Here is an 18,129-nt window from a genome sequence, read left to right as displayed (position 1 = left end):
TCTCAGTTTAGAGAGATTTGTAGTATTATGCAGGAATCTTCCTTTTATAAGTTGGTAATAATTAGTAATAAAGCACTTAATAAGGCATCTTTGAAGTTCACTGGCTGCATCCAGTCAGTATTGCTTCTGAAAATTCATTTTAAATTCTCATTCCAATGAAACACAGCATGTGATTGAATGAAATAATATTTGAGCAGGGAAACCTGGCAACTGAAGGCACTATCACAGTCTGTGGAGAGGTTTCTGCTCTGTGGTACCCTTCCACCAGCGCCCATGTCCTGATCTCATTGAGGGCTGCTGAGGAGCTAAAGGGTAGGAAGGTTGGTGGCAAATAACAATGCTGGAAAATGTCATGTGGAAACAGCTTGGAGTGAGTGGGATTCTGCAAATATAAGAGAATGGAGTGGAAATGGAGTGTAATTTCCAAACATTTCTGATACTCTGCTTCCTTGTTAGCAGTCACACAGGAGAGCAAACAAAAGGAAAGCAGCAGCTTTTGCAGATCCCTCATCTCTGAGGCACTGACAGAAAGTCGTGCCCTGACATATTAACAGTCTCATCATCTCTGCATTTTTTTGTTAAAGATTATATAGGTAAATGAGAGCAATAAATATGTTAATTTTAGATTTAAATGTATTCAGTTCAAAAAGCAACACTTTTATAGCAAGGTTAAGGCACATTTTTATTGAGATAGCTAGTTCTCTTTTTCTGTGACACCACCTCTGGTTTTATTAGACAGAGTAAACTCTGAAGTGCTTTGCTGGCAAAAGGCCACATCTGCAGCACGAGTTTGAAAATTATTTGTAACTACCGGCTGCCAGGCTTCTGGCTGTTGGGAAGATAGGAATCTACACTTTGCATTCCCTTAATAGAAGTCATAATGTTGAGTGATGCTTGGTTCCAGATAGTGACTGCTGAAAATTACTTTGCAGCTGGAAACTATACATTGATCTCCTGGCCTTTCAGTTACAGAAGAATAATGAATTTTTAATCTGGAGTAGCTTTACAGGAAGCTGAATAACTCTTGGCGAATTCAGATAGAGGTAGATACGTATACGACTTCACTACTCGAAATCTGAACGGCAAGAACCATTGCTGAAGTGTTTAAGAACTTCTTTCTGGTTCATTCATTTTTCTGGAATTAAGTGGCTGTGTCCTGTGAATTATTACAGTTTTCTTATGGATTATTCATGTGCTTATTCATTTCAACACTTGGAAATAGTGTTCTAATATTGCCTCTGCATTTTCTCTGTGGTAATGCTTCAGAATAAAAGACTAAATCCAACTTAACAACAAAAACAAAAAATATGAAGGTTTTAAACTTCTGAATAAATTGCTAATACTGCTCTCAGGCCAATAGCCTTCTCCATCCTAACACTTTGCCTGACGTGGAAAGGTTTCCAAAGGTCATGATTGTTCTAACTGTGATAGTGCTTGTCAATGCTTGTATTTCATAGTTCATAAAATCATAGAATGGTTTGGGTTGCAAAGGACTTTAAAGCTCAGCTAGTTCCAACCCCCTGCCATAGGCAGTAGACCAGCTTGCTTCAAGCCCCATCCAACCTGACCTTGGACACTGCCAGGGATGGGGGAATTATTACTGAATTACTTCTAGAAGTAATTCTGCACATAAAGTAGACATCTTTCCTTGTAATAGTATAAGAATTATAAGACATATAAATAGACATTTTTCTTGAGAGATTGTGTTCTGGAATGTTTATTGCCGTAACGGAAATGTCTCTGGGTCAGCGTTTAGCACTTCTTCACACATTAGAAAGTTAGAAATTTACAGATGTACAGAACAACCCACCCCTTGGTACTCATCTAAGTTTCGTAAATAAACAAATTTAAGAAAGGATGGGTTTTAGCAACTTCCAAAGAATTGTCCCAGCTTTTAAGTGTATTTCAGCGGATAAGTGTGGTCAAGATTTAAAAAGTCCCCTTATGAACTGTATATAAATGTAGGCTGATAAAACCGAGTCCTTTAGGTATCAGGCATTAGTTATCGGGCTTGGGCAGATGTGACTAATATGCTCTGTGCCCCCTAGAGGCGCGCTGAGCTGTTGCACAGCTCTACTAATTACTGCTTAAAGGCAAAAAGAAATTACCACCACGGTGTTTTGTGGAATGCTGTTATGGTTGTTCTGCTTATTCTGAAAACTCAGGTGAGTTCTTTTTTACTTTTCAGTGGTTTGCTTTAGTATTTATTAACATTCAAGTGCTGAATCTTGAGGTTTTGGAGGGGTTTGGATTCGTTTGGTTTTTGTCTGCTGTTTTTTTAATGAAATCCTATTTCTTTCAGTATTGTTTATACATTTATTTTTTTAATTTAATATATACAAACACCTAAAATATTTGCATTCTATCTAAATCTCTACTTGGAAGTCTGTCTTCATCCTGTTAAGAACAGGTTATAGAAAGCAAACAGAAGAAAGCCCTACAAGTAAAAACAGTCAGCCTAAATACTTCTTAAATTTTATTATGATGTGGTAGTTGAGGGGTGAGATAATGTTCACTTCTAAACTTCTTGCTTTAGTTGGATTTCTCTTTACCTTTTTGGTAAAGTTTTTTTGATTCATGTCAGCTAATTATGAGTAATCATTATAAATTATTATTACCTGTATTTGAAGCTCAGCTGTTCCGGAAGAAAAGTATGATCCACAGTGAGGCTTTTTTCCTTTTTCTTAATACCTTTTTCCTGCTTAGAGAACCTAAAAAATTACTCTTGAAGCTTTAATGATGACATGTATCAGCCTGCACTTTTGGAAGGGTGCCAGACAGAATTTCACACTGGAAGTCCTTTATGAGATATTCTTTAAATTGTTCTGAACTTGTAAGATGCTTTCATTTCCATTACTGGAAAAATATGCATGCAAAGAATGATGCTTATAATTTTTCATTTACAAATATTTTCTGTTAAGCAAGAAGGAAGCTTGTTTTTACTAGTGTTAGGTGATAGATATGCACAGATGTAGTAATAAATATTTTGGTCAGAGGAAGAACTTTTCAGTGGCAGTCTTTCTATTCTCAGATAGGCAAGATTTAATGACATTTAAAAGTTTATAAAAATAACAAAATCAGATACTGTCTTGGCAGGTGACTGAGCCTTGTGCTACTAAAGAGTCATTTACCAATGCTTCCTTTAGCCTACAAATAAAAAGATTACATTTCTTCGCTGAAAGTTTATGAAATTTAACTCACTACTTTATTGCATAAGGGTTAGCTGCATCATTTTTGTTTCCTTAAAATACACTTATTCCTTAAAAAGTAATCTTTTTGTAACACTGGATTCCTCTAACAGAGAGGCATTCTCATGGTGTCCTTCTCGGTGCCTACTGGCCAAATGGCTTGGGATTATAATCTTAGTTGATTCATTTTCTTTGCATATTCGCTTTTTCAGCATCTGGACCTATACCACACACTATTTAACAAAAGCTTATTCTGAATAATGCTACAAGCTGGTGATCTTCTGTTAGTGCTAGCCAGACCTGGATTAGTACCTGCTGATTTAGAGGCAAAAAGCTTTCTACCCTTTTCTTAATTGTGCACTGATCTTGTCCTTAAAGTGCAGCCAAGGATTAAAGGCTTTCAGCTGCTCTCTAAGCTTTTTTTTTTAAACACAGTTGAGTGCATGAGTACAGGACCTGGTGCTGACTGCTCTGTGTGGGGGTTTCTTGTACATCAAGACCAATCTAATAGTTTAATTTCACATGTTACTTAATGCATAAAAAGTCTTATGCTAATAGAAGTGAAACCCATACTGACATCTGCTAAATTGAGTTTAATGAAAGCTCCCTAAAAATCTGTCATACATCCAAGTCCTTTCAAAGAAACTAATAGATTTTGACATTTTTGGGATTTCTTGGTTTTTTGTTATTCAGGTTTGTGAAATGAATTAACAGAATCAAAACAAGTATATTGGAAACAATCCTACTCTGGAAATCATTTGTATGTATGATTTTTTTAGGGTTTTCCAGGAGATATTGGTGTACCTGGATTAAATGGCCCTGAAGGTCCTAAGGTAAGATTATTTGAAAACTTATTTATATTAGCAATAAACAGTATAAATTTCTGACTAAAAGCTCTGAGAGATGGACACTGGCTTTTTGAGAAGCTAATCTTGCTGTCAAAATACAAATACTTTGCCTCAGGTGTTTATATGAGGAAGTTAATCTGATGTTTAATGCTGTTATGAGGGTAAAATTACCCTTTGTTAGATGGAAGCATGTAATGGCAAGTTAAGTGTAAGGCCATTTGGTGAAAATGCTGTGCAGCTAGAAAGTAGCACCTATATTTAAGTAAAATGCATGCCAAATGCAGATCTCTATAGTGTCACTTGAGTCATGCAGACTTTTTTAAAACAGAGTTTGAAAGAAATAGTAGCTAAAAATATGGAAAAATAGGTAAAATTCACCTACCAGATTAAATAACAATAATAATGCATAAAACTATCTACCAAAAAATGACTCTGCAAGATTAATATTTAGCCTCCTCTCTTTAGTAGACTAATATTTTAGACCAATCTTGGTCAATAATTCACATATATAGAGTTTTCAATGAAGCTTTGGATAAAAGCACATGATGGTATTTTTTGTTTAGAATGGGAAAGGTAGAGACTAGTACGAAAGTGCAGATGGGTCAAAAGTTAACCCAGAGGGAGATGGTTTAATGATATCTAAAGATGGGCTACTTGTTGAAAGACAAGCACCAATTAAATTCTTCACTCAGCAGCCTTGGGGCTGTTCTTATGGGCACAAGTATGGTGGAGTGAAATTTGTATATGAAACAGAGCTGAACATCAGATGATCTTAAAAACTGCACTTTGTATTAATTCACCCCACTTCTGTTACTTCGGACTGATACATGCAGGGACAAAAGTAATAAATCTTAGTGTAAACTTAGCACTTTGTACCTGGCAAGAAGGAAAGATAATGCCAGATCTCTCTGAAATAAAAGCACAATAAGGCAGTTAGAAATTAAGGGAAATTGTAGAACACATGAGGCAAAGTGCCACTGCACAAAGCACAAGAAGACTTTATCTAAGTAGTACACACAGTTCTGGGCATTTGTGTTCCAGAACAACTCAATCAGGTGGGACTAGATGCAGAAAAGGATACTTGAATGACTGTATTCTGAGAAGGTGTTTATTTATCCTACCAAAATGAAGGGACTTTTTGAGCTTTGTAAGCCGGAGGACAGAAATTGGTGAAGCAAAAGAACTGTGCAAGACCAACAATATCATTAGTCCAAAGTCAAAACATGCAAGTTGTCCATAAATAGAGATGGAAATTAGAAGTGTTGCCATCAACAGAGTTGTAAAATTCAGTGGCAGCCTACTCAAGAAAACATAGGACAGGGAGCAGTGAATATTTTAAAGATAGTCTTATTTGTACCTGGAAGATTGTAACAATCCCTCCATGCCAAAGTTAGTAATTCTTGAAAACATTTCAAATAATCCAGTTGCCAAAGCCATAGTCAACCTTTTCTCCATCTCATATCCTTCAACTGTGTCGAGAGCCTTGTCCCAAAATAGCTCATGCATGCATTTACTAGGAAGGCTGAGAAATTACTATATGATGTGGCAAACTGGTGAGAAGTTTAAATATATTTCCAGAGAGAGGTATGGTCTTTTTCTTCAGTTCTAATTTATTGTTTTGCTAATTTGTGTGTATGTATGTAAATTAGTAGCTTTATATGAATGAATTTTGTCTGACCATTGTGGTGGCAGTTGCTCCTGCATTTCCAAATTACCAGGGCACTTAAAAAAACTTGTGATGCAAGACTGTGTCTAGGGTCTAGAGGAAACAGGAGAAGAGAAATACAACAGTTCTTGAACTACAGATGATATTTAATCCTTCAAGTTGATAGATGAATGATGTAGTTGAGATCTAATCCCTGCTGCCCAGTTTCTTCACTGAGATAATATCGCACATGGTATCCCAAGTGTTAAATTAGATGATTTTGATGGAATTGGATTGATGTTTAATACATAAATTACTGATCTATTGCGTTTTTACAGATTACAGCAAAAATACTAATAGGTAGCCTACAAAGTTTAAGACTCTGTACTGTCAAAAAGCTTAGACATCCTGCTCTAATCAGGGAGAATTGATGGCTTACATTTGAGAAGGAAAATTACCAAACTGGAAAAATTCTTACACTGCTTCTCATACCAAGGGAGAGGTGCTGCAGAACGTTGGAAATGTTTGGGCTTTCGGGATTCCCAGCTGTCTTATGTTGACTGCAGTTATAAAAAATTTCCTCCAGCTTTTATTTTTGGAAGACTGTTCTCACTGTGCTGCTCTTTTCCTCATGTTTTTGCTTATGCTATCTCAGAAGCAATACTATTTTAAAAGCCAAGAAGGCTGCGTAAGCTTTATTTTTCAGCAGCTGGCATGGGAGAAATTCAGCCTGTTGGTGCAAAGTTCAAGCTCTGTGAGTGTGATCAGCCATCTCTAAATACCAGTAGAAGTTCTGGATTGTCAATTTTCCCTAAATTAGTGCAGTAATCAGCAAATCTGACCTCTCTGAAATAATGTTCAAAGGATTCATTGTGTAATTTCATCTACAGCACATTAACAGTGGAAACAGTGTTTTAGAAGGCGTTTGATCTTGATACACCACTTATTAAAAAAAAAAAAAAAAAGGCACTCTCACATTTAAAAGTGGAATAAAAATGTTTTTAAGAAGTTCTGAAATAATTCAGTTTGGTTCCTATGTTACTCTTGCAAGTACTCTTGCTCTGTAACAGAGAAAAGTGAGAGGAAAAGAGTCAAAATCTGCCGACTACAACTAATTTTTTCAGTAGCATGTGTTGTACCATGGAAGTAGTTGAGAACTTCCTCCCTGTGCTCATTTATGTTGGATAACATATTTAATAGAAGTGGCTATTAGGAGTTTTACCAGTTCTGAAAGGGATGGTCAACTGGGAAGTTATTTGTGAATTACAGGGTACCCCCATTTGCTGACTCCCCAAGCTTTTTCCAGACCCTTTGGCGCACTTCTAATGACTACCTTCATTTTCTGTTTGATGCCTGAAACCTCAAAGGGAAGATGGAAATTTCATTTGCTCTTAATATTATTTTTACAGTCTTGGACATTTTTCCAGTTAAGTGCAGTGGAATGTTTTGTGCAGTATTAGCATTGCTACCCTTCCCACTGTGCAGTTACATTATACTGAAAGCTGCATCTCCTCATGCTTTGCTATTAGAATGAAACATCAGTGCTGTCAATGAAAAATTTGTATGACTGACTACACAAGCATATTACTTACATAGTGCTACTAAAAGCTCTCCTGTCACTTTTGTGGTGGTATGTCAAGCAGCAGTCCACCCCCGTCCTTCACAGATTGATGATGTCTCTGGTGAAACTCAATACCTTGAAGTTGCCTGTTCCATATTCTGTTCCATTTTATTTGGCATGCTAAGTAAACTGTTACTGGACCAATGCCTGCACCTCTGTCTAGACTTCAGCTTCATTAGTAGGCAATTAATAAGGCTTACACTTGGGGCTTTCTCACCTTTGCTTTATTCAGAGGCTAATCATATCTCTCCCAAAGAGCAGTTTCTTTGTTCTTGTTGCTTTATCTGATATTGTTAAGCCTAGCTCTACCAGAACATTTATAATAGGTTTATACAGGTGGTGTTTTTTTCCTACACCAAGTCAAGTGCTTTTCCCAATTACTTCCATTGCAATTGGGATGACCGAGATTTTTGGCACACTGCTAGCTGCAAAGTCATTTTAACAAAGTTTCAAAATGTTATTGTGAGCAGTCATGAAAACTCAGATTTGGCAGAGGAAGAGGTGCTTTATCTTTGGGAATCTGATTATAATTCTTACAGAAAAGTAGAGGCTTAAAATCACAAGTAGTTTTGAAGGTAGTCTAAATTCACCTTGTAATTCATTTCCATTTCATTGTTGTCATCACATGTTACGCTAAAGACTACCTAAATGAAAGATCTGTTAAGAGTTATATTGGTTTTGCTTTAATCTTAATGTGATGGTGTGCTTTACGTCTTCAGAAAAAATGAATTGTTCTGTTGTAAGCGTCAATATTTTCTTACCTCCTTTTCAAAACAACAAAAGATAAAAGCTTCAGAATAGTCTATGTAGTAGAAGTTGATAAGATACTCAGTTTTCCAGTAGATACTGAAATTTTGCTGCATCTTCTCCTGGCTTCCTCAGGGAAATCCTAAGAACAATGGTAAGAAGTGAGTTCTGCTTCTTGAGTTTTACATTTCTGTCCAGGTTTGTAAAAAGACGGAAACTAGTTAGTTGATACACATTCTCACTGTGGTTTTTTTGGATGTTTAGGGGCTTCTGGGTGACCGAGGGCCTCCAGGGCCACAAGGCCCCAAAGGACTTGAGGTAAGATGGAAAATTATCTGATCAAGAGATTATGTTTAAAAGAAGGTTGTGAGGGGTAAAGGGTTAGACAACAATGGTTAGGTGTTGATGGTGTTGTCATGCAAAATTCAAAGTTTCTTCTGCTTTTGGTGGGTTTTGCAAAGAGATTTGAGCAGCCTTACAGGGCTTCCATTCTGTCATTTATTTTTGTTATGTTAGTGGAATCTCAGATAATATGTGTCCAGAGTTGGATGTTGTTGTTAATCTGGGGAGATGGGGGAGGTGGTGGTGGTATGGAGATAGGAGCTATATATCACTTTAATTACAGCATCATAGATAAATAAACAGAATCCTGTTGCTGAAGGTGGATCCTCCTCTTACAGATTTATTGAGTATTCTCAATCCATCATCATAAATTTAAAAACTCATGTCTCTTAGTCTAAAAGTAATTAACATTAGAAATAATCAGTGATTCTGGGGCTAGACTTGTAAGTAGCTTAATTATGGGCTTTCATGACAGATACTGAGTAAAAGCTAACATTGGCAAAGCGATCTGTTAGAAGCCAGGAAGCTGCAGATATGATTTCTTAATTCCTCGGTTTCCTATTGCTTGCAGTTGAAAAGGTTGCTTACCACTTCCTCCAAAACTTGGAGAAAATCTTCCATATTGAGAGGATTACTGAACCATCGTATGATCACAGCCTGACACCCTGGCATGGCATTGATACAAATCCGTGCTTTAATATAACTGTGTAATGACTGAACTTAGAACAGTTAACACTGCAGATCCCCATCATACATAACTGCTATCTGTGCACTGTGCAGTGTAGGCACAGTGTCTTATTTCTTCTCTTATACACCTGAAATGGCTTTCTGGCTCATAAATTTGTCTGAAGTCAGATTAGTCTCTCTTAGAGTGTTTCTGTCAGATTTGGACTCATGCAAACCCATATGAAGCAAATGAAAGGTAGCACAATAAATGCAAATGTTTATCTGCAGATTTTCTTTTTTAAAGCTAGACTTGGAGTCAAGATTATTCAAGTCCAGATTTCTTTTAGGGAGAAGTAGGACCAGCTGGACCTATTGGAGGAGTTGGCCCAAGAGTAAGTATAATTAATCTTGTTAGGAAAGAATCTTTTTCAGTGGAAGTACTGCTTTAAAGGTAAATTTACTGTGAGAAGTGACTGTGTTAAAATGACATCTCCTGAATAAATATGTGTCTTTGCTCAGCATATGCTCAAACCTGAAGGAGGAGAAATGGCTTTCCATACAAAGGATTTGAAAGGATATTACTGCCACGGTTTGAAAAATGAATTGTTTTTAAAGAGTCAATAACAAACTGCTTATGGTGCTCCTCTGAGACAGATGAAACTACCATGTACTTCGTAGGGACCAATCCAGCAGATATATCAGAATATTTAAATTGGGGAAAAAAAACAACTTGAGGCTTAGTTCACAAGGGGAACTATAAAGGACTGATGCTTTCAGAAAAGCATCATATTTTTGGGCTGATCTGGTAGACAGTTGCTGAAAACAGTGAAGCTGGAATGCCACAATGCTGTTTGTGCTGACAAGTTTTGGAAGTTTAAAACTAACAACTGATTTTGTTAGTTATGAAAGCATAATAGTGTCTAAGAGTGTTTTAGTGTATTTGAAGTTTATTTTTAGCAAAAATCAAAGTTAAAAATGAATACTAGCTTGCAGTAGGGACTATAAGAGTGTCACTAAGTTTATTGAAAGCAATATGATCTTCTGCCTTTACTTGATTTGTTTATCTATGGTGATCACTGGCTTCCCATTTCTTGCAGGAACTTGCAAAAGTCTTTCCCATTGTTTCCCAGTTCTGGAGTAGATAGATTCCTATGTCATTTTCCCTGTTCATTAGCTAGCCAAAGCAGGGAATTTGCTTTCTGTTAGAAATAATATTAAAATGTTTATTTGCCACATGGATTAAATTTTTTAAAAACAAAACCAACTCATTTTTTCAGCTAAGGAAAACATGCAAAAAAATGAGCAGAATTTCAAATTACTTTGTGGGTCAATTCAATATTCAGTTTAATCTTCATGAGCGTCTGCCAAGAGCCTCATGGAAATTCTTATTTTGGCTGCATCCTACTCTGAGTCTCCTCCTTGGGCAGGGCTTCATGGTTGGACAGCATCTCCCATGTTGTGTTGTGGTAACTGGAAAAGAAGATACTGCAGTGGGTGACTCACGTGCAGTGAGACACCTACCTTCACATTCTCTGTGTCACCAGACACACACAGGCCACCATCAGCTGGTGTCAAAGTGACCCAAGAGGAAAAATCTCTATGTAACCTAGCAAACTGAAGTATTTGCAATCTATTTTGTGGCAGTTTGACCTAAATTATTTTGGGTTTGATATGTCTCAATGGGAAACATGCATATTGTTTGCATGTCTTATGGCTCCTTGGTTTCTCTTACAACAAGCTATTAAGAGGTGGGTCACAGGGTTGCTGTCTCCACGCATTCTGATAGCTTGCTGGCTAACATCCCCTCCTGAAATGAGAGGTAGGGGAAAGTGGGAATTTTGCTTGATGGGGAGCCTTGCCTGTTTTTCCCCCTTGTCCCAGGGCTCTCCTGGATTCTATAGCTTCTATAGTTGGCTCCAGCTGTTTCACAGCTCCAGGCCAACACCGCTGCTTTGATCTGTGCTACCACCTCTGCTTGTCCTTGCTTCTTCACTCCCAGTTGTAAACACAGACTGTGATTACATTGGGCAGAGAGAGAGTCCAAGTCATGAAGTTGTTGAATCCAGTACAGTTTAGCAGGACTGAGCCAGTAAGCTGCTGAACGCATCTGTTTGTTTTAAATTATGCTTGCTTGATTGCAGTTTCACATACATTTGATTTACACAGGCTATCAATTTTCCATGAAAGGAGTTCAGAAAAGTAAATGCTATATCTGAAAGTAAATGCTATCAAAACTATGTGGTCGCTGTACTAATTATATAGCCCTGGGAGCAGGGGACGTCTCTGAGAGGAACCTGAACATGTAAGTGGTCTCTGGCCATGCATAGTCCCAAGGCACTGTCAGTTGTCAGCTATGCCTTGAGGTGACTGATGTCTCTAGCTTGTTTTGTGTAGCCTCCAGGAGTGGAGTTATTCATTCTCCTTGGCAATTGCTTCAGTGCTTTGCCTGGTTTATAGACACTTTTCCTAACGTCTAGCCAACTAATCTGAGTTTTGTCTGTGTCTTTCTTTCTTCAACCTTGCTTTCTGTCCTACAGGACTTACTTGTAGGCATTATTAATAGGTTAGTCCTCTCTTCAGCCTCTGTTATCCTGACCTCCTTAGGGTTTGTCTAAACAAGTAACACATCTTTGTAGGTGATGTATTGTAAACCTGTGACTATTCTCATGAAACAGTTCTAGTTTTCTCTTGGACAGTAATCACAGTATCACAGAATATTAGGAATTGGAAGGGACCTCAAAAGATCATCTAGTCCAATCCCCCTGCCGGAGCAGGAACACCTAGATAAGGTTACACAGGAAGGCGTCCAGGCGGATTTTGAATGTCTCCAGAGAAGGAGACTCCACAACCTCCCTGGGCAGCATGTTCCAGTGTTCCGTTACCCTCACTGAGAAGAGGTTTCTTCTCAAATTTAAGTGGAACCTCTTATGTTCCAGTTTGAGCCCACTACCCCTTGTCTTACCATTGGTTGTCACCGAGAAGAGCCTGGCTCCATCCTCGTGACACTCACCCTTTTAATATTTATAAACATTAATGTGGTCACCCCTCAGTCTCCTCTTCTCCAAACTATAGAGACCCAGCTCCCTCAGCCTTTCCTCATAAGGGAGATGCTCCACTCCCTTAATCATCTTTGTCGCCCTGCATTGGACTCTCTCCAGCAGGTCCCTGTCCTTCTTGAACTGAGGGGCCCAGAACTGGACACAATATTCCAGATGTGGTCTCACCACATCTGGAGCAGGTTTCTAGTGCTTCTGGAATTCCTCATTTCTTTTACTGTGTAGTTTTCAGGTCAAAGCACTCAGCCCCCAGTTCAGGTTTAGGTATGCACCAAGCAGGCAGCTATACATTTTTCCACCTCATTTTCCCCCATCCCTTCCCACCGCTGCCTTTGTTTCTAACATTTGCTTTAAAAAACATGCATGAGATCAGAAACCCCTGGGACCCACCTGACCAATGCTGATGGCAAAATAGGTCATCCTCTACTGGAACAAAAGGTGAGTGTGAACCTGCAGTCTGGTTCTCAGGTCCCAGCCTGTGTCTAAAATAACAGGAGCCAAAACTGATGATGATTCCCCACTTGGGATGCATCTTGGGTTCCACAGAGCTCCGCCTGTTTGAATTTAGGGAGACGATTTTGAGCTGAATCTGATTACACAATTTGATTTTTCATTCATCCGTTTCACAACTTTCTTACCCATTTATTCCAAAGTCACATTCATATATTGCCTTATATTAAGCCTTCTAAATAAAAAAAAAAGCTAGTTTACTTTTTTTTTAGTGTCTGCTTACTTCTCCTGTCAAAACAGTTTAAAGAGTGACTGTGTTTATTCAGTTTCCTCCCAGTTAACTCACTTTCTCAAAGACTATCCAATTAGTAACACTATACCCATCAGTGTAGCTCACCTCAGTCAGTGCAATCGTTGATGCACTTTATTATTTATTTTTTTAAAATCTGTAGTGCAGGATCAGAAAATGCATTTAAAAGAATTCTATCAGAAAATGCAATTAAAAGGCATGGGATTGTTTTGAACTAGAACGTAAAGAGGAATTGTCGTGGATTGATTACTTTGAGAGATGTGTAAAACAAAAGATGGTACCTATATAGTCATAAGGTGAACAGTTCTTCCTGAAGGTGGAAGAAAGTTAGGTCAAAGCTGCCCTGCTTCCCCAGTGCAGTGTTTTCTGAAGGTGGTATGTGTCTTCCTATGGGCTGAAGACATACAAGGAGCTTGTGGAGAGCTGTGAATAGAGTGATAGTGAAAGATATTTATATTAAAATATATGCACCTGTATCAGTGCATTGTGAGGTGAAAGGAAGCACAGGAGGTTGCTGTTTCCTGAAGAAGAAGGGCAGAACTTTCAGCTAATATTTTAGGAAACAGACATTTCCTTTAGGATTACCCTGCCCTGGAAGAGTCATTTTCTCAGGAGTTTGCAAGCAGAAAAGCAGCCATCCCTAGTTTAACCTTCTGTCAGTGGCTTTTTCTCCATGTGTAATTTACAGTGGTATTGCAGTTCTGTTTAAAGCCAAATCTAGTTGTTTCAAATAGCTTTACTAGTTAAAGCCATTTGTTCCATTTTCTGATCAACTTGCATCTGTTGTGTGTCCTTTGCAGCTAGTACATAGCTGGGGTGCTACAGCCAAGAAACCTTTACAAGTTGTAACTCCAGGACTGAAATTATCAAGATGGTTAACAGTGGCCACTAGTTTTCTTTCAGTTAATTTAGTTTCAAACATTTTTATGTTACAGTCTTGCTCTAAGACCTTGAGGTTCCTTGCAGCAAAGTAGTTAAACAGCATGTAGTAAACTGCAGAAGCCATCACTTGGTAGTTTGTTTGTTGAGGGGTTTTTTTGTCACTCACTTTGCTAAGCCTTGTGGAAAGACATGACTTGCTTTATATGGGTCTCTTACAACTTCTTTTCACAGTCTTTTCTGCCTGCATTCCTGGCTGTACTATGTTTTAATCCACTGGCAAAAGCAAAAATATGTTTCAAAAGCAGTGATATTTGTTGGAACTTGTAGGGCAAAATGAAATCACTCAGGCAGGCAGAGAGAGAACAAGAGAGGTACAAAGGGAGTCATGTGAGAAGTCATAGAACCTATTAAGACAGGATAATTTAAAGCCATGTAGAGAATTTATCAGGTGCTCAGAAACTAACATTGTGCTCTGAAAGACAGGCACAGAGCAGCCAGAACAAAGGAGCCAAATGGAAAAATCCCATTTTCTTTGAAGAAACCTGTTTGTTATCTGTTGATTTAGTTGCTCTTGTCTCGGGACTGCTGATGTGGAAAGGAAAGCTCTCATTACAGAGTCCTGTGATTGCAATTATTCAGTCTGCTGGAACGACAGCTGATAATTTCCTTTTAGCAGAAATCCCCATCGTTTTTATACAGAAACATTAAAATGTTGAATTAATTTTCTTTCTCCAGTTGTTAGGCTTCAGCAATCTCATTAGCAACTTGCTCAAGAGCCAGATCCGCTCCATTGAACTGTTACTTTTCAATTAGGGTCTTTGCCTCAGAGCAGATGGGGAAAGTTTGTCTAAGCAGGGCTATGCTGTTTAGATAACCAAATGGTTAGGCCAAGGTTTATGTTGTAGAGGAAATAAAGTGTATCTGGAGGGAAAATTACCTTCCAAAATTGAAACGTAATTAAGTTATAAGTACCTAATTGAAAATTCAGGAGAGAAGCATTCTGGTTTATGTGCCTTTGTGGATATGTGTGAGTGACAGCAGATGGAGGGATGTATATTATAAAATACTTCAAAGATCTCAGCACTTCATGGCCTCCTGCTCTGATTGGTGTTGCTGTATTTCATCCAGGTAACAATATGTTATTATCAGAGTATCATAGCCACAAGACACCACCAGCAAAATGGTAGTTGAGAGAGATGATGCTTAAGCTAATCAATTTGGTAAACAAAGAGGGGAGGATATTTAAGCTGATCTTTTCTGATTGAGGAAGGACAGTTACAACAACAGTCCCTAAAGTCTAGACATCAAATTCTGTTAGTGTGAGTCCTTATTCTGCTGGAATTAGTCAGGAGAGTATATGACCTTGCCTTTTCTTTGTCTCCTCAATAAGTTTTTTGAAGTTAAGTTGATATGTGATTGATTCTTGGATTGTGACTTTTTTTCTTCAGTGTCAACTGCTGTAAGAGTTAACACGCATTCTGATTACTGTGCTAGTACTTGCTGTAATAATCAAGAGTGTGTTTTCAGGTGCAAATTTGTAAAAATACTTGCTTCAAGCATTGGTTATGCTTGAATTAAATACAGGTAAACTGTAAATTTTTGAGTGCATGTATTTTGATAAATACAGAAATTGGGATGAAATTATCTTTTTAAAAATATTTACATCATTTTATTCTAATCATTATTTTAGGGGAAGCCAGGACAGAAGGGTTATGTAGGTGATCCTGGACCAGAAGGTTTGAAGGTAAGTAACGTTTTTGTGTAGGAAGTAAAGTATGTTTGGAGTATGAACTATGTACAGTTATACACTGCTGCATACAATGGCATGGCAGTGAAAGGATGTGAGTACGCATGCTTCTGTAAAATATCATACTGGTAATTAACTAATCAAATAATTAGTGCCAGTTCGAAGGTTTTTGGGAGAAGGAGGAAAGGTTTGTTAAAATTCAAAATGTCAATTTTTCCTAGTATTTCTTAATAAAGTTAAAATTGCCAATAGTATGCACAGGTAACATTTCATAGAATCATAGAATAGTTAGGGTTGGAAAGGACTTCAAGATCATCAAGTTCCAGCCCGCCTGCCATGGGCAGGGACACCTCCCACTAAACCATGCCACCCAAGGCTCTGTCCAACCTGGCCTTGAACACCGCCAGGGATGGAGCATTCACAACTGCCCTGGGCAACCCATTCCAGTGCCTCACCACCCTCACAGCGAAGAACTTCCTCCTTATATCCAATCTAAACTTCCCCTGTTTAAGTTTCAACCCATTGCCCCTTGTCCATTTACTTTTTACACTTTTGCTTTTAAAAAACATTTGCTTTTGAAGCAGCTGTAAAATAATGAAGGAAATTTGCTGAAAGGAAGATTAAAATAAAAACAAAATCATTTATTTGTAGTGTTTGCTGACTCAAGGTATTAAATGAGCCCTTAATACATAGTGTTCATTTTTGTGGGCAAGTCCTAAATACATTGGGGCATCTTTTTACAAAATCAAAATTAGCCACTGATAAAATTAAATTTTTGCTGGTTGCTTAATTTTGGGTTTTAAAGTTTTAACTGGCAGATGTGATCTAGAAAATAAAAGAGGCTCTTAGGAAAATAGAGGACTTCAATATACACATATGAAAGAAATTACATTTTTAATGAACTACATCATCTGTTTTCTACATTTAACAGGGAGAACAAGGAGATCAAGGAAAATTTGGGAAAACTGGTGAAGCAGTAAGCTTGAGTTCCCTTTCTGGTTTTATTTTTAATTCTTTGTTTATTTGAGAGTGAATGAGTAATTTGTGGCAGTAACCTTCTGATGAAGCTTGCTTTCCTTTGAAGCTGTAGGGTGTTGGCTATACCTTTTGTTGTCTTTCAGAATTGTACTATTTAAAGAAAATCCGCATTATTTTCCAGAGTAAATTCTGCCTTTTTCCTATTAGGTTGCGTGAACATTGTAGGTAGTTGTAGGGATCTTCCAAAGCACGTTCAAGTAAGTGAGTGAGTGATCCTTTTCCAGTTAAATCATTTGAGAGGCTGCATTTAGCCTGAGATGTATTTTGCAGACTTGTTCTGTCTCCCTTTTATAAAATCACGGAGCTCCAGGTGACCTCCATCCTCTACTGCCTAGGCAGGATCAGTTCTCTTTGTATCACTCCTGACAAGTATTTGGATAACCAGTTACTAAAAAGCTCCAAGTACAAAGGCTCCATGACCTGTAGGCAGCCCAGGGCTTCTCCATCCTTATTTTTAAAACGTTCTACTTGTATAATCAGACTTTCTTTTGCAAACAGCATTTTACAAATTGTGTTTGTTATTGTGTGCCTCCAATTGGGACTGTCCCAATTCACTTAGCCTTTCATGTTTTCTAGATAAGTCACATTCTTGCTGTCCTGTAGACTGTTTCTAATTCACCTAAACATCTGTGACCCCAGCTTACTGCCCAAACCACTCAGACTGCCGAGAGAAAGGGAAAATTGCTTCTTAGAAGCCATATTATTGCGTACACGTGCCCATTTTTGTAGCAGCGTGTTGTTACTCGTTTGTTATCCAGAGTCTGCAGTCCTTTTTAAAAGTTATCTTTCCCAGTTCGTTCACTGTAGGCACTTTTGCAGTTGATCATTATCACTTAAACCTATTGCCTTGTGATTGTCTCTGCTTAATTTCATCTCCTGCCCTTTTGTTTTTTTAACTTGTGTTTGGGAATTATGAGCAAGTGTGTGCTTATTGACCCATGCTTGAGTTACCCAGATGTTGCATAGAAGATAATGAAATTGGTCATGTTTCTTAAGATAATGTATGCCAAAGAGAGGTACCACACACTGGTTTGAGCTCAGTGCTGTACTAACATAAACACTGTTCAGCTTTTTGCATTGTTGAAAAATACCAAGCAGATATACTCCAGACAGCATATTGAATGGTTGGTTACTGCTAAAATTGTCTGAACTGCTTGTAAGTCAAGACCAGCTCCTCTGTGCATTCTGAAGGCTGTGCTCCAGGGAAAGGTACTGAGAACCTGGACTCTCAGTCAGTTAAAAGTGTCTGCTTAGACAGGAACCAGTAGTGTTGTGTAACACCGTATGATCAGCCAGCATATCTCTAAACGTAGCGAGTATAGCTAGCAGCAGCTTGATGCTTAGCTTTGTTCAGCAGTTTATACGTAGCAAAACTTTCATTTTGTTAGGTTGTAATCAGAGCTGTAAGAGAATAGTTTCCTTATGATACCATTTGGAAAATCTGGGGTTCTTTATATTGCTGAATGATTAAGGCAAACCTGGGTGAGTACTGGAGAATGGAGATGTAGATGTAGAGCAGAATAGATGGGACATTGTAACACTATGTTGCTTTTATGGAAAAATGCAGAAATTACTCTGTACTGGGACAA

The 18,129-nt window shown here is 38.0% G+C and overlaps 1 protein-coding gene across 1 annotated transcript in view; it reads left to right on the top strand.

The window, feature by feature from the left end:
- The window catches only part of COL24A1 (collagen type XXIV alpha 1 chain), a gene marked incomplete at both ends in the record, with an annotated part of 135,486 nt that overhangs the window by 60,336 nt on the left and 57,021 nt on the right, over positions 1–18,129 (top strand). The window contains 5 exons of the mRNA XM_080624318.1: positions 3,968–4,021; positions 8,314–8,367; positions 9,405–9,449; positions 15,446–15,499; positions 16,434–16,478. Coding sequence (XP_080480444.1) covers positions 3,968–4,021; positions 8,314–8,367; positions 9,405–9,449; positions 15,446–15,499; positions 16,434–16,478 — 252 coding nt within the window. The remainder of the gene's footprint in view (positions 1–3,967; positions 4,022–8,313; positions 8,368–9,404; positions 9,450–15,445; positions 15,500–16,433; positions 16,479–18,129) is intronic.

Source organism: Psittacula echo (assembly GCF_963264785.1).
Source record: "Psittacula echo genome assembly, chromosome: 7".
Taxonomy (NCBI): Eukaryota; Metazoa; Chordata; class Aves; order Psittaciformes; family Psittacidae; genus Psittacula; species Psittacula echo.
This window is presented reverse-complemented; position numbering and strand designations above follow the sequence as displayed.